This window comes from Oculina patagonica, chromosome 12 (assembly GCF_052425735.1).
Source record: "Oculina patagonica isolate OP01 chromosome 12, crgOcupat, whole genome shotgun sequence".
NCBI lineage: Eukaryota > Metazoa > Cnidaria > Anthozoa > Scleractinia > Oculinidae > Oculina > Oculina patagonica.
Window position 1 is genome coordinate 26,863,362 of NC_135769.1, and position 15,615 is coordinate 26,878,976.

The 15,615-nt window shown below is 39.4% G+C and overlaps 1 protein-coding gene across 1 annotated transcript in view; it reads right to left on the reverse strand.

The window, feature by feature from the left end:
• LOC144633881 (atrial natriuretic peptide receptor 1-like) overlaps positions 1 to 15,615 on the reverse strand; it is a 50,769-nt gene that overhangs the window by 3,570 nt on the left and 31,584 nt on the right. Inside the window, exons 10-27 of the mRNA XM_078492788.1 lie at positions 14,111 to 14,490; positions 12,673 to 12,808; positions 11,718 to 11,801; positions 11,118 to 11,300; positions 9,867 to 9,942; positions 9,322 to 9,427; positions 8,862 to 8,936; positions 8,418 to 8,495; positions 7,977 to 8,081; positions 7,154 to 7,225; positions 6,752 to 6,920; positions 6,047 to 6,205; positions 5,246 to 5,429; positions 4,184 to 4,324; positions 2,897 to 3,020; positions 2,616 to 2,684; positions 1,581 to 1,755; positions 612 to 710 (exon numbers count right to left, since the gene is read on the reverse strand). Coding sequence (XP_078348914.1) covers positions 612 to 710; positions 1,581 to 1,755; positions 2,616 to 2,684; positions 2,897 to 3,020; positions 4,184 to 4,324; positions 5,246 to 5,429; positions 6,047 to 6,205; positions 6,752 to 6,920; positions 7,154 to 7,225; positions 7,977 to 8,081; positions 8,418 to 8,495; positions 8,862 to 8,936; positions 9,322 to 9,427; positions 9,867 to 9,942; positions 11,118 to 11,300; positions 11,718 to 11,801; positions 12,673 to 12,808; positions 14,111 to 14,490 — 2,415 coding nt within the window. The remainder of the gene's footprint in view (positions 1 to 611; positions 711 to 1,580; positions 1,756 to 2,615; positions 2,685 to 2,896; positions 3,021 to 4,183; positions 4,325 to 5,245; positions 5,430 to 6,046; positions 6,206 to 6,751; positions 6,921 to 7,153; positions 7,226 to 7,976; positions 8,082 to 8,417; positions 8,496 to 8,861; positions 8,937 to 9,321; positions 9,428 to 9,866; positions 9,943 to 11,117; positions 11,301 to 11,717; positions 11,802 to 12,672; positions 12,809 to 14,110; positions 14,491 to 15,615) is intronic.

Consider the following 15,615-nt stretch of genomic DNA (forward strand, 5'->3'; position numbering starts at 1 on the left):
GTTTTGATTGATAAAATTCAGCAAAGACTAAGCGCGCGCTCCGAGAGCCTTCTACGGATCAATAGTAGGCACCTGTGTAGCCAATCAGATTGCGCGATTGCCAATAGTAGGTCAGTGTGGTTATGCTAACGGCGAATAGAAAACAGTGGGAGAACCAATCAGATTTCGCGAATTTCCAATAGAACACAGCTGAGTTTCTACTATACTACTTATCTATACGGTCATGCCATAAGCCAATCAGGACAAGCAACAAGATTGTGTAAGCATGGTAACGGGAACCGGGACACGCGCAGGAGATATCGCGTAAGCAGCCCAGTGATTGGCCTAGAAGAACGCACATTCGTTCTGAACTCAGAAAACGCGCTAAAATAAGAGAATAAATAAATTGCTGGTCATGTTTCGAATGGAATCCGAATCTCTTATCAAAAGTTCTTTTGCTGAAGTTGGTTTGAAGAATCGGGCTTCATTGAAGACGTTTTCTACTGAGACAATCATGTCCATTATTCTACCAGTGACCAATCTACTTACATTCTTAACAAAATATCAAGAAAAGACACTGGGAATGAGACATTGTCGAGGCCATCTACGACAATAATTCTAGGAACAATTACCTTCCCCGTTCGATTCCATTCTGGACGCCGTGTTGACCGTGTCACCAAACAAACAGTACCGAGGCATGGTGTTACCTACCACGCCAGCAACACAAGGACCTGTTCATACGGTGAAAAAAATAAACACAAGTTCACCACCGAACAGTAGAAATACAGCGTAAGTAAGGATATAAGTCAGTAACTACAAAATATGGTTAAGTTCCTGTTGGGCCAGTCGTTAAAGATGAATTCCAGTCCGTACTGCGCAATCTCGGCTGCAATGGTTATGTGAGCCCACACGAAGGAATGTTTACAAGCAAAACTAAAAATTCCGCGACAAACTTACCTTTTTCTTCATAATTAACACCAGATATCCTTGCAGAACAAATAATAACGAGTAGAGGAACCTTGACGCTATTTCAAACCGACGTTTCAGCTCATCGGAAATTCTTGAACGAAACGATCTGTAATGGCGGACTAAAAAACTTCATGTATGCTGTCACCGAAGTGTAACGTTTCAACGAATTCAAAACAAAAATGAAAACAAACCCTGAGTCTGCGCAGTACGGACTGGAAATCATCTTTAATGTTTACGTTCGAGAAGAAATGACATAAAACAAAATTTATTGTAATGGTTTAAAATAGTTAATATTTTTCAAGCCTGGGAACCACAACGACTTGCAAGGATAGTTAAGACACTCTTCCAAAGATCAAATTTTTCTTTAAAAAAGGTCCTCGTTGGAAAATTAAAGAAATATTTTTTTCATTCTGAAACTTCCTCCCTTTTTTAAAGTTGTTGCTTATATATTGGAATGTAATCCTGAAAATTCGGACAACATTATTAAAATGTGTAAAATAAACATCTTAGCCAAAATCGTCTCGACTTTCTTTTACAAATGGTTAATGTTTCAACAGAACTAAGAAAATAATTTGATTCAACCATGTATCTACCAAATATTTGCACGAGAGACTTGACCGACTTGAACTTACCGCTATGCATTCCTATCCTAAGCTTTAGCTGTTCTTTGGGTCTGTGACGTATTTTAAAGTTATAAATCTCTTTGCGCATGTGCAGCGCCATGCTGGCTATTTCTCCAGCGTGTTGATGACCGTTTCTGATTGGCAGCCCTGAAACTACCATGTAAGCGTCACCAATTGTCTCCACCTGATAGGATTTTAAGCAGAATGTTATTGGGGATAAGTTTGGGAAAGCTCGCTTGAAAAAATGTTGACTCCTGAGTGAACAACATCTAAACTCTTCTAACAGTCTCAAGGCATTGACAGCAGATAGCTGACAATAATGAAGAAGTCTTATTTTTAAGAAAAATATTAGTCGGCGACAAAAGACGCAAAACCTCATCAGAAAAATTTCCGAGTTTAGAATGGAACCTATGACCTTCCGCACACCAGTCGGACGCTCTACCACTGAGCTACAGGAGTCTCGTGGGTGCTAGGACATATAATTAGGTTCAAATGTGAAAACTGCCTGCGTACTGTTATAAATAGTATTGTCGAAAAGTGAGATATGCATGGAAGTAAAGGTTGCTATACTTTAACCTTGAAGAAAGACAATGAAAAAGATATTATTCAGTCGGTGACACAATCTACTCGGAAAACATTTGAAGTTCTCCCAACAGAAGTCGAACTTATGACCTTCCGCACACCGGTTAGACGCTCCATCACTTAGCTACAGGAGTCTCGTGGGATCTAGGCCATATAACTAGGTTCAAATGTGACAATCGTTCTGCATACTGCTAAGATTGTTAGAGAAGTCGGGAATTTTGGCAGGTTCTTGGTGTTGCGGAAAATACGATCACCAAATGACGTAAACTGACAAAGAATTCAAACGAAAATAAACAATATCCAAACCAAATCACGATAGCTAAAAAACAATAGTTTCCGTAGCAGCAACAACTGAAATTCTTGTTCTGTGAAGCTTTTCACTAATTCATTAAATCTTTTTCATATTTTTGCCAAGTGCATTTCAACCAAAATTTCTTTCTCAATTCTTTTTTTTGCACCAACCTTATATACGTCGTAATTACTGATGATCTCATCAAACGAAGTGTACAGATCATTTAAAAGCTCGACAACCTGAAAAGACAAAGATTTGTCATAAGATATCATCCCGCGTGTCATACAACAGGATTGAGGATACAACTGGACATTAACATTATGAAAACAGCTAACAGCTAAATTTGAAGAAAATAAAATGTGTGAACTCTCTTATTATGAAAGATAAAGCTCTATACTTTCCGGGCAAATAAAGTTAATATCAAATGTCACATGAAACAATCTTGCCCTACCTGAAAAGGCGTGCTTTCCGAAGACAGAGACGTAAACCCGACGATATCGCTGAAGAAAATCGATACCTCGTCGAATTTTTCTGGCACAATGCTTTTTCCATGAATTAAATCGCGTGCAATGGATCTGCAAATAATAGGCAAAAATAAAGTACACTTATGAGTGAAGTGACGCACGCAGTCGAAGCTTATCCTGTTTTTCTGGTTTGCTTCCCTGCCCATCCCCTACCACTCCCAATGGGGTGCTAGTCCGACACCAAGATGGAGAAAGGCTCTGTGAAAGTAAAGTGTCTTGCACATAAACAAAACGCAATGATCCTAGTCAAGGCTTGAATGGATCTGAACCTGTTGATCTAAGGTCCAAACCACCTACTGTTAGGACATTGCACCTCACACTGGCAATTTCAAAGAAGGGCCATGGATTATATTCAACAAAAGTTTATTTCCAGTAGGATTACTGTGCAGTTTATTTGTATAGGTAACCACATGATTTCGAGTGCAATTTGGGATAAATCAGCACGAGTAAATTTTTCAAAGGCTAACCAAATTGCAAGAGCCCGTAGGGCGAGTGCAATTTGTAGTCTTTGAAAAATTTACGAGTGCTGATTTATCCCAAATTGTACGAGAAAAATCATGTGATTACTTGTTAATAAAACACATACAAAAATTTTACTTGAAGTGGATGTCAAACAAAACGTGTTCAGTGCCTTACCTTTCCGATTCGTTCTTAAACATAACGGAGTTGCCGGGCTTTGTAAAATCCAGATACCGTTAGGGAATTTTAAATCTCTCTGTCATGCATTATTAGGTGCTTTTATCCTTATTCAGTTGTATTGGTTTGGGCTGAAATGTCCAACTTCAATTCACGCTTCTAATTTTTCTTCTTTACGAGCCGTCGCGTAAGAAAATCCACGATTGGTAGCTTTCAGTAGTTTCGTAAAGCCTCTCATGTGTTGTACAAACGTCCAATTCCTAGTACTTTGGTTTATATACTTATAACTTTCGTTAAATCGGTCAAACTTTTCATGAATCGTTATGTTTTTGCTCGATTTTTGCTCTCTCAAACACTCCGATATCGGCCGCCATTTTGTTTTGGCGCGCTTTCCGACTTTCCTGTCAATCAATTTAATTTTAACTTTTTGCACTCAATTTCAACTTTCTGCACTGTTTGGGATTAATTGACGTGCTCTCAGCCAATGAGCATGCAGAAACTTTTGTATGTATATTATTTACTACAAGTATTCACGATCTGCAGTTCACGTACATGAATTTGTACAAAATTAGACTTACGGGGGAAGCATTCTGTGTAGTAGATTGTCTGTTTTTCGTTTCTCCTCTGCCAGTTGCGATGTTCTTTCCTCCACTAAACTTTCAAGGTTGTTCGCGTATTTTTCCAGCATATTCACCATGTTGTCCATTATGTTCGTTTGCCTGCAAGAAAGCAAAATAGCAACATTAATTTACCAGTACCTTCTTATTTTATCAACAAATTAAAAATGTTAATGCAGGGAACTATCAGAATTGTAGAACGATCAGAGAATGGAACGCCCTACCTAACGATGTCTTAGATGTAAACAAAATATCAATCATTCAAGAAGGCACTTAGATTAGAATGATGACACTTTAATTAGGTTTTAATTTTTAATCTAAATTAACTTTATATTTAGGTATTGTAATTTTTTTTTAATTTCCGTCTCCTAGTAATCTTTTTATATTATGTACATATTTTATTATATATTTTCAAGGTCTTTTATGCCCCAACCCTGGTTTTTTTTTTCTGTCTTGCAGTGATGGGAGCATGCCTCCCTTTGCAAGGCCCCCACAATGTAGATGTAGATGTAGGGAATAAGTGATTGCAATAGCGAACTCGGCTCTTTACCAGAAGGCGGACCTTGGCACCAAATCGTTACTCCGCGTTCGGACCTAATGGCCATACAGCTAGCCTCCCACGCAGTCGTTCTTAGGGGGCGATCGTGTTTCACTCATCCCCACGAGGAGTGAAACACGATCGCCTCTAAGAACGACTGCGTGGGAGGCTACCATACAGCCGGCTCTAAGGACTCTTGTTTAGGTAGCATAAAGCAACTAGGAGTATTTTATATAGTTCTAAACGACTCTCAATTTTTGCTGGAAGACGAGTTACAGGCTAGAAGCTAGAGGGGGTGTTTCATACGACATTTCCTCAACACTTTGCGTCGAAGTGTTTTTTTCATGACGTAACTTGGGTTGCAAGAACAAGTTCCAACAGTAGTAACACCTTTACGTACGAAATATTATAAGAAGGATTAGCCTTCAACTAAGACAAGACTAAGTCTGCTCTCTAAGGCATTAGCTCCAGCTAAAACGCGTTACCTTCCAACAGACATCTTTCGAATCTGTCTCTTTAAGTCCTCAAAGTCAGGCCTGGCTTCAGGTTGTTCATTCCAACATTTTTCCGTTATTTGTACCAAGCCAGGGACATCGTGCTGTTTCGCGATGTTGCTAAGCTTTGGACGAAAAGCAGGGTTCTCTCGCATCATCACTCGCTGGACAATTTCTACGATTGTGGAAAAAAATGTCGAGAGAAAAGGAAACAATCAACATAAAGTAATTGCTGTAGTCATTTCTGAATACTTTTTTGTTTGCCAATCACTCCCGCGTATAGCCTAGCCTAGCCAAGCCTAACCTGGCCTAGCCTAGTCTAGTCTAATCTAATCTAGTCTAGTCTAGTCTAGTCTAGTCTAGTCTAGTAAAAATCTCTTGGGGTCTTCAGTGTCGATCAAAGAATAATTATTTCATAAAACGTGCCATGTACTCGCCAGCCTGTAAAAAGGCGACTCACTAGACGTTTTACCCTTTTTACTAGGTCCAGGAGTACCTGTTCACAGACGACGTACACGCTCGCCTATTCGGCGGTGTATCGTCGTTTATCATTTGAGTTTCTTTACAATAGTATCTACTCGGTATCTCACACTCCGGGAAATCTTCTTGAGACTGTGCAAAAATCTTCGTATACGCACGTAACCAAAAAAAATTCCCTTCCTTCGTACATCAGAATATAGCACAATCACTGCAAACCTTATCACGCCAGCAGATCGTCGCATTGCTTAAAAAAAGAAGTAAAGAAAGCAGTTTTTTAGAACGCAGGTTGTTGAAAAAAAATTCCGTTGTTACCTTTTGGTTCAGTGTGGTAGTAGGACATGTCAAACGGACCCGAACGAGTGAGCATCTCCTGACAAATAATAGCAAAGCTGTAAACATCTCCTTTCTGTGTCCCGTGACCCTGCTGATCTTTTGCCATACGCAATACTTCAGGTGCTGTCCATATCATTCCTGAAGAAGAAGCAAAGACAAGTCGTAATGTGTAGAGATCAAGGGTCTAGCTCATGCTATTTTGAGTTTATCTTGCTTATACTCTTAATATCGTTTTAAGGAAAGGATCAGAAAACCCTGCTGAAGGAGTCGGCTCCAAAGAAGGCTTAAAGACAAATCGGGGTCACAGATAACCAAACGATGAAGGCCATTTGGGCAATTTGTCTAAGTATTTAATAAACAGTAGGTAGTTTTGATTATGATAACAATGTATTGCTCTAACTGTACTTTAAAACGCCATTTCCAGGTGGGGCGCAAAATATACGGGAGAAAGCTACAGATCAGTTACTAAAATAACATAACTTTATTATTTCTATAGCGCAAAATCCATGTATATATGATCTAATGCGCTTAATAAAAAGATACGAGAAAAGTTTGACTCCAAGGTTTAGTATGGGAGTAATCGATCGGAAGCTTTCTTGATGGCAAAATGCATGACTACACTTTGACAATGTTAAGAAGTTAGCTTTAAAGAACTCTAGGAACTAACAGCAACCATAAACTCACGATAAAATCTGGCGTAATCTCCTTCGTCCTCTCTCTCGACCTGATTTGCTTTGAACTTAGTGAGCCCGTAATCTGTAATCTTTAGAACCCAGCGGCCATCCACCACACAGTTTGACGATTTCAGAGTCCCGTGAGATTTTATGTCTGTACTGTGAAGATAAGCCATTCCCTTCAAACAAACAGAAGATACTTAGCGATAGAGTTAAATTTCTCTTCATCAGTTTGAAAACTTTCAAGCAAGGCAAAAGATTGCTGACCAGCAATTGAGTGTGTTCGTGACAGCCATATTGGAGGAGTGAAATAAAAGAACGATCTTCCTTTGTGAAAAAAATCATTTTACAGTGCAAATAAATTTTATTGTTTGACTCCTCCAACATGGCTGCCATGAAAACACTATAATACCTTGACGATGTCCGTAACTAGTGACGTCACAAACATGGTGTCCAGCTTCACGTCCTCGTTTTCAAGAATATCCTAGAATAAAAACATTGCAGATATTAAAGACTGTTGCACAATGAAGATCTTTTATGGACTTCTTTTTTCAGTTTTGTAACGATGTCAAATGAGCAAACGAGCGTGTCATAGAGCAAGGGCCGTACGACACACCTGCAATATGGGTGAGGATTAAAGCAAACTTCGGTTTCGCTGTTGAGACTAAAGGCCCATCATTTGCTTCTGAGAGGTCCTGAGAGCCCAAACATTATTTTACTGCCGAACCTGAAGCCCTGAAAACGTTTACCACAGAGCCAGGAGCTCTTGGGAGCGGAGCCCCGAGCCCTGGAGCCTGGCTTTTTGGAGCCCGTAGCCCCAACTAAATAGGGATCCTGAGTTTTCCATGGCTGTCACTTCACAGGCCGGTAATTGGCTGTGCGCATGTGTACTGGTTCAGGCAGTCAAACAGCGCAGCATTCTCGTACCCCGAGTCTTGGTTCCTTGCTTCGCAAACTTGAAAAAAAAAAACAGCAACTCTTGACAGTTCCGTTGCAGGGTCGAATCCAATTGATTGGCTTGAAAAACAATTAAAATGACCGGAAGTAACCACCAAAAAGTTCGTTGGTCAACTTTTTGAAAGCTCGGCATGCGCAATTCAACCGGAAGTCGGATATTTTCGGACTTCAAATCGGAACTTTCCAAGGTCGCCCGTTCCTCGACCGCTGCATGGTCAAAAGGAACAAAGACCCTGGTACAGCGCAGATATTGCTTTCAAACATGTCAAATAAATTACCTGTAAGCTGCCTTTTGGACAGTACTGGAACAGGATGCAGATGTTAGGACTGTCCACACACGCCCCCATAAATTGCGCCAAGTTGTCATGTCGGACATCACGCATCTGAAAATGAATAAAATCGTTGTAATTAAAATTAAAATTGGTTGACCGCTCTCAAAATGAATTGAATTGTAGTGGTAGAGAGAGACATAAATTTACGAAGCCATTCAGGCCCCAGTTGTTGAAAATATGGATATATAACGCTATCCACCGGATAAATCACTATCCGGTGTATAGCGCAGTATGTTTTCTTAACACTTATCTACTGGATAGCAATTCATCCATTGGAAAGACAGGAAAGTGTTATCAACCCTTTGAACAACTGGGCCCAGAAGTATAGCTGATCTAAACTACACGGGATAAAAATGTATTATTTTTCCGACTTGGGAAGTAACTGACCTGTTTAAGTTCCATTCTAATCTCCCTTGTGAGTTCAATGTTTCTTTTGTTGATCTTCTTTATAGCAACTGTATTTAACTGAGAAGAAAAGTAATCTGCCGTTAAGCATTCAAAAACCTTACAGTTAAACAAAGATGGCGGTATTTTACTACTAGCTTCACTTTGTTGCTTCCAGTTCCGATTGGCTAACTGTAATCACTTTATTAAGCGGTTGCACGTGATTTGCTTGGCGTTTGACTGTATGTTTTTTTTTTCTTTTGAAAATTTACAGGACACTGCCTTTCGTCGTCTTACTATAATTATTGCTGTAATATTTCAATCTTTGATGATGATGATGATGATGATGATAATGGTGATGATAATGATGATGATGATGATGATGATGATGATGATGATGATGATGATGATGATGATGATGATATTGGAAAGCTGTTTATAACTAACCCTCCAATAGCCAACAAGAGTAAAGAGTTGGCGTTGATTGATGTTGTCAAAGCTCTCGGTGGAAACCAAGCTAACCTAGAAACAAAGAAAGATTATGATAAACGTGAACTGTATAGAGAACAATATTAGCTTATTGGCTATGTGGGAGGGCCTGACTGAAAATTATTTACCTCAAGATCATGCCGTACTGACTAAGCGCAGTAAGGCACGTGAAGCGTGACGGACAGCCAAATATTTACCCCGACTGGTCCAACCTAACTCAGTCAACAAGTACACCATTTGGTTTTTTTGTTTGTTTTTGTTTTGTTTTTGGTTTTGTTTGTTTGTTGTTGATTTTTTTTTATGAAGAACCGTATCAGCTGACTGAACGACCCGCCTACGTATCGATCGATTGAGATCGACTGTTGAAAAACGAACTCGAAGGAATCGATCTGTTGTAACAAATTAGCGTGCGTTGTACCTGGCTCCGGAGAGATCCCGGCTGTCTACCTTGAGTCCGCAGAGATATTTCGTTGTAGTTCACTCGCCACAAATTGCTCGCTAATTCCTTCTCAAGCTTCTGTTTTCTGTAAAAGAAAATATTGTTAAAGTACAGGTACATTTCTTTTTAATCTAACTGCTAACTATTTTTAACAATGACCAGTGTTGGAAACCCGAGATATTAAAGTTGGGACATAACAGGACAAAAGATAATTTAATTACGACGATTGAGTTGACAGCACGGTTGCAAAGGCGTAAGTTTTTTTGTTTTCGTTAAAAGCTGCAAATTCAAAATCGTAATGGTTTTTAAATATATCTCCTAAGTTTACTTTTTGATTTTGACTTATCTCGAACTGGAACTACAAATAAGCTCGAAGAACGCTTCAAGTATGAAATAAAAACTTTGCTCCGGGCCAGTGACGTAACATCACTGCTAGCCATTTCATGCAACAGGAATATCGGAGTTAAATGCTGGCAGCACTGGCCACTTAAAAAGAATTTTTTATGTAACGCCAACCAACTTACCTATAAATTACTGCTCCAACAAAAAGTATGAGAACAACAAAGACACCAAGACAGATGGAGACAATCTCTGCCACGGCTACATGTAAGAAATTTTAATATGAATGTTAGTATACATGTACCTTATTCTTACTAATTTTCGCGAGTACTAATTTTCGCGAGTACTAATTTTCGCGAGTACTAATTTTCGCGATTTTCGCGTTTTCAAAATAATCGCGAAATTAAATACGGGCGAAAGAAACACTGCGCGAAATTTAAACTCGCGAAAATTAATACCATATTTTATATCAAAACATTAACTTTAGGAACTGCAACTAACTATCCTTGAAAATATCGTTCCGTATTGTTTTCGACTACCCCGCTTCCTCTGATTACTGTTTTCTTCAGTTTGTAAATCGGTCAAGATATCTTAAAGCACAGTCACATAAGTTTCCGTTTGCAGACTCTTTGTAGTAACATTGAGTCAGACCTTTGAGTATTTCCAGTAGTTCCTTATTCTTTGACGACTGATCCAGAAAACACTGACAAAACCGCGAAATTTAACACACTTTTGCTCTTATTTTGCTTGTAATCGCGAAAATTAATACTCGCGAAATTCAGCTCCCGAATTTTCGCGAAATTAAGTACCCGCAAAAATAAGTAAGAATAAGGTATGTTACAAATGGTAATCAATGCAGTGTCTAATTTTTTCTTTAATTCATAATCATTCTTCTCGACGCAAAAAAAAAAACTAGTGTACAAGGTGCAAAAGGTCATGTTAACAAATTTACATTTGTTTCAGGTTGTTTCAAAATACGTTTTACTTGGTGCAGGAAATAAGCATTCTTATCGGCTTGCTTCTGTTTTAGTTTGTGTTAATTGCCACGGCAAAATATTATTCTTTTACATTTACAAGCAGAATTCCAGCGCGCTCATTGGTGAGAGTATATATGTGATGAAGTATAGATATGAAAAATGGTGTATTTGGATTTTGATGTTTTTTTAAATGGGGAAAAAAAATTCTTTCAGTGTTCCTCGGCTTTGTCGAGTGAGTGGTCTTCACTCTATAGTATAGACCATAGAAATGACGTCACAAAAATTTTAAAACCGCTTGCCTCGCTGGGGGTTTGAGTGGTACCCGGAATTTAATGACGTCATTTCTATCGTCTTATGATGGGAAAACATTGTCCTACTTTTTTTATTTCTAGAAACCATAAAATGCTAGCAACTATTCCTTTCTTTAATTGACAGCTGCAAAAGTGCACTTTAACTTACATAAGGACGGTTTTTCCTCCTCGATACATTTCTCGTTTTCAAAACCACACTTTGGGGCATCAGCCGGCGGGGCTCCTTTGATCCAGTTGATAGTAGCGTTAGGATACAGCTGGTAATTCGTCTCCGTGCCGTTAATTTTCTCCTCTATGTTAAACATCGCTACGTTGTCGAAGTAAGGAAATCCTAACCAATAAAAAACAACAACAATAAAAAACATAGAGAAGACGGGTCAGAGAGAGTTTTCTCACGTGCACAATAATGCAAAAACTAAACTGCGTTTACTCTACAACGCTGTTCTTTTATTAAAACTGTATTTAAAAAAGGGGGCTGGGGTATACGTAAAACGTATTTTCAAAGTCAATCTGGGTGTAATGTTATAAGTCTACACAGCTTTTCACCTTGCATATTTTCGCCCTCCCTGCCACTAGATGGATTTGTGTTTGGTGGTCCCGAATTTAACTCCTCCACTCTGGATTTTTAACAAGTCTTTTGGTCTATTTAAGGGTCACAGTGTAAACTACCAGGACAACAGTAATTGTCTGTTTTCCCTAGAAAAAAGTTTTTATTATTATTTTCTAGCTATAAGAAGTGTCATCTTACCAGTGTCGTCTTTAAAGGCCATCACAGTAAGATTGCTTTGCACATCTCCATTTTTATCAAGTAAAATATCATAGCCGAGAATACCTTAAAAGAAAGGCAAAACGAAAAATATAAAAAAAGAACTGCAAGGCTGTCACTACGTAGAAATGAAAAAAACTTAACGGGACAACGACATGATAGACTCCAACTGAAAGTCAAAAATGCAAACTCTGGACAGCTGTTTCGACCTGATTGGGTCTCTTCAGCAGGGTGTATGCCGCACAGAATAGAACAACCAGCACAAAGACAGTTGTCTATAAAGTGCTCGTGGTAATGAGAATCCGGATGGGCTCAAATTCACAAAATTCTCAAAAACACCCGCCCATTGATCATAGCCGTGACTATTACTCAATAGGTCAAGAATTTAAATATCATGTCGTTGTCCGATAAGGAAAGTGAGAATAGACAGAACTATCCTTACACTGAAAACATGGACAAAACCAAATGTGAAAAACAACACTGCAAACATGAAACAAAACCATGTGAAAAAGTAAAATTACAGCATAACGGACAAAGATTAGGTCCAAATAAAACTAAAAGTGTAACATAGAGCCTCAGGGTCCCTTTGGATGGTAGCTAGAAAGAGGGTAAAGAGGTCTCGCTTTCTTGGGCGTCATAAATTCATTTTATCTCTTAAGCAGTGCCTAACTCAAACCATCATGACGAATCTCGAAAACTGAAACGGCGAAGACTGACTGAGTCTCAGGAGACTAGGTAGGTAGGTAGTAAGAGTACTAGCTAGACACCGGCAAATTGCTTCGACCTAGGGGCTCCTGGTGCCCCCCCCCCCTCCCCCCTCCACCAGCTCTTCTTCCCCCTTCCGGAAGGAGAATAGCAATGCTAGCTTTATGCTTCATAACAAGTAAGAATGAATGAGCATTAAAGACATTCTGGCTCCCCCCAATTCCTCACTTACTAGAATATGGATGGCCATAAAGATTCTTCATCACAGCTCTGCCATCTGTGGAACTTTTTCCCTCAGCGATCGTCTTGTTGACTCCAATGGCATACAGGTAAGTCGCATCGTATAGGAAGGCCGTCTCTATTGGGGCCTGGGGCAGAAACAAATAAGATAACGTCATTGATTATATAAGTCACTGAAAGGGACTATCAAACAGGCTGTCTCGTATCCAGAGCTCTCTCTTGCTTGCGAAGAAAAATATCAGCGTAATGGTGGATTTCCACTGACGCGTAATTTTTTACGTGCGTGAAAAAATTTAGAGACAATGTATGAACGGCTTGCGTACACGTTTACGCAAGTCGTTCTGTTTTTTTTTTATACATTGTCTCTAATTTTTTTCACGCACGTAAAAATTTACGCGTCAGTGGAAATTCACCATAAGGGAGGAAGGATGTCGAAGGGAAGGCGACTTGTCTTTCCCTTCTCGGTGGTTCCTGCGCTTCGTGCTTGTCACCACTCCTTCGTTCGCAGCAAAAGTGTGAAGCGTCTGAGTAGAAGGCCTTAAAAAGGCGCAGCGAAACGAAGAATCGGCTGGTTTTATTTTTACTTTTAACGCACAAATTTGGAATTATTTTTAGCGCGTAATTCAGCATCGTGCCGCATATTTAAACGCAGAAATTCAAGGGCACTTAGAGTTTTGGTTGCCTTGAACTTTGTTTGTTTGAAGCATATAAATGTGCAAGAAGTTTTAAAGAAACAGTAGCAAAATGCACGGTGGCAAACTTAACAACGCGATTAAGGTAGTCGTGTATTTTTTTGAACCTTCAACGCACACTCAGTGTTTTAAGCCTCTCCTATTAGCAACGGACTAATCTTTCTAATTCAAGCAAAGTAGTCTTTGAATATTTGACACTTTTTCTTTTAACTTCTTGGCTACAATTCTGGTGTAATTGCGCATGCACCATCACGCTGTGACACCCATGTGTCTCGACGCTGACGCCCGGCGCGCGTTCTGTGACCAGGCGTGCGTTTTCAAAACCTCCCGGAGCCATTTGGGCCCGAAAAGCTTTATTTTTTATGGAAAGTTTACTAATGTGGATTCAGTTTTTACTGAGTTTCAAAGTGAGTGCCGAAATCGTCCATCTACGAAACATAAAGAACTGGTTTTCGGCCTAAACTAGGCCGCCAGTTGATAGAAAGTGATATTCAAAAAATAACTCTCGGGCCAAAAGTGTCTTCGGAGCTTTTAAAAAAAGCACGCAAGGGACACGCCAGGTCGTTCGCAGTCAGCTATCGACATACTGTCACGTCTGTGAGGTGTAAATATTACAAAAATCTCACGCATTTTTTTGGAAACGTTTACAAGACTGCATCACACAATTTTCTCAAAGGCACTGGTTAGCCTCGCTAGGATCAATTTTCTGTCTATCCACATATCCTTACAAATACTTACCGCTCTGACAAATTTAGGAATTGAGAAATTTCCAAATTTTGTAACTCCAACGTATGCATCACTACAGAAGGGAGGTTTGGACATCCTGTGCTTCATAACATTCGTAAAGCTGTTATATTGCCCAATCCGCTGTACGTTAAAGACCATTAGTAGCATTGATTTATAAGTCTTGTAAAATTCCTTCTCCTCTTCCTCGCTTAGTAGATTGGTTGCTGAGAATGGCCCGCGAAACCATTCACTAGGACGGCTGACATATCTCTGAACCAATACTGGATCTAGTTCGAAAGCGATAAAGGCGTAATCTCCATTGTTCATCCCTAGTTTAGAGGCGTAGTACATTCCCTCACGCGCCAGCCTGCGATCCATGGCGAATATTATGACTAAAAAACACAAACGAGCACACTTTAAAAAGAGTCCCTACCATGGAGATTTAAAGGTCAAATGAACAGAAATTTCGATTTTTATTTTTTTTTTTGCCCATGTGTTTATTAAGAGCCAATCAAACATATCCCGAATTTTCAAAGTAACCGGACATTGCATTGCAGAGATATTGCAAGTTGAAAAATGCTTTTTTCGGGCATTCATAATCGTAGAGTGCTCGGAAAAATTGTCGGAAAATTGTCGGAAATAAAATCTTGTGACGTCAAAATTGCTGTTTTTGAAGACAACCGCAGACCGATTCCGCAGACCGCACCTTAGAATTCAAATAAATGTGTTTAGTGACATTTCAAGCAGTCATTTCGTTCTGTTCGACCGTTTCAGTACAGTTGATTGTTTGTTGGTTGTTGTTCAGAGACGCTCATTTTTAAAAAAAAAAAATAGCTAAAGCTAAAAAAAAAACTTAAAGTTTTGTCTGCTATCGTTTTGCATATCAAGTAAGACACAGGTAGAATGCATGCTGGTATGAAAACAAATCAGGAATTTCTATTGTTCTTTCTCATTAGCATTTAACGAGCAAAAGGTTTAATGAGCAGAATTGTCTGCACGTGCGTTAACTCTGCACGTGCGTTTTGAATCTTGGTACATTTCAAAGCCGTTCTCTGCCGAACAACAACGTGAAATCCAAATTCTGCTTTTTTGGACAACGCCAGCTATGACAGCTTATTTTTGGCTTTTCTATTTGGGGTTAAACGCTCTCTTTGAATATTCAGCGGGAGCTAGTTCTTAAAGCGATAAATATGCAGAATACGTCCGGAAAGTTGCGAGATTTTCAAGTAAAATATAAATTCGTTTTGCACCAGACGTTATCGTTGACGTTGCCGTCGTCGTTGCTTAAGCCCGGTTTTCACTAGCGGCGCAAGCACAAGCGCGATCACCCAAAAAGCGCACATTTTGACACATGTGCTTGCGCTTGCCGCAAGCACAAGCACAAGGGTCAAAATGCAATGCGCTTGTGCTTTTGCTTGCGTCGAAGCCTTTTTCACGGAGAAATAAGAGCTGTTAATTATCCTTGCGCTTGTGCTTGCGTCGCTAGTGAAAACCAGATTTTAAAGTCTCTATTGTCT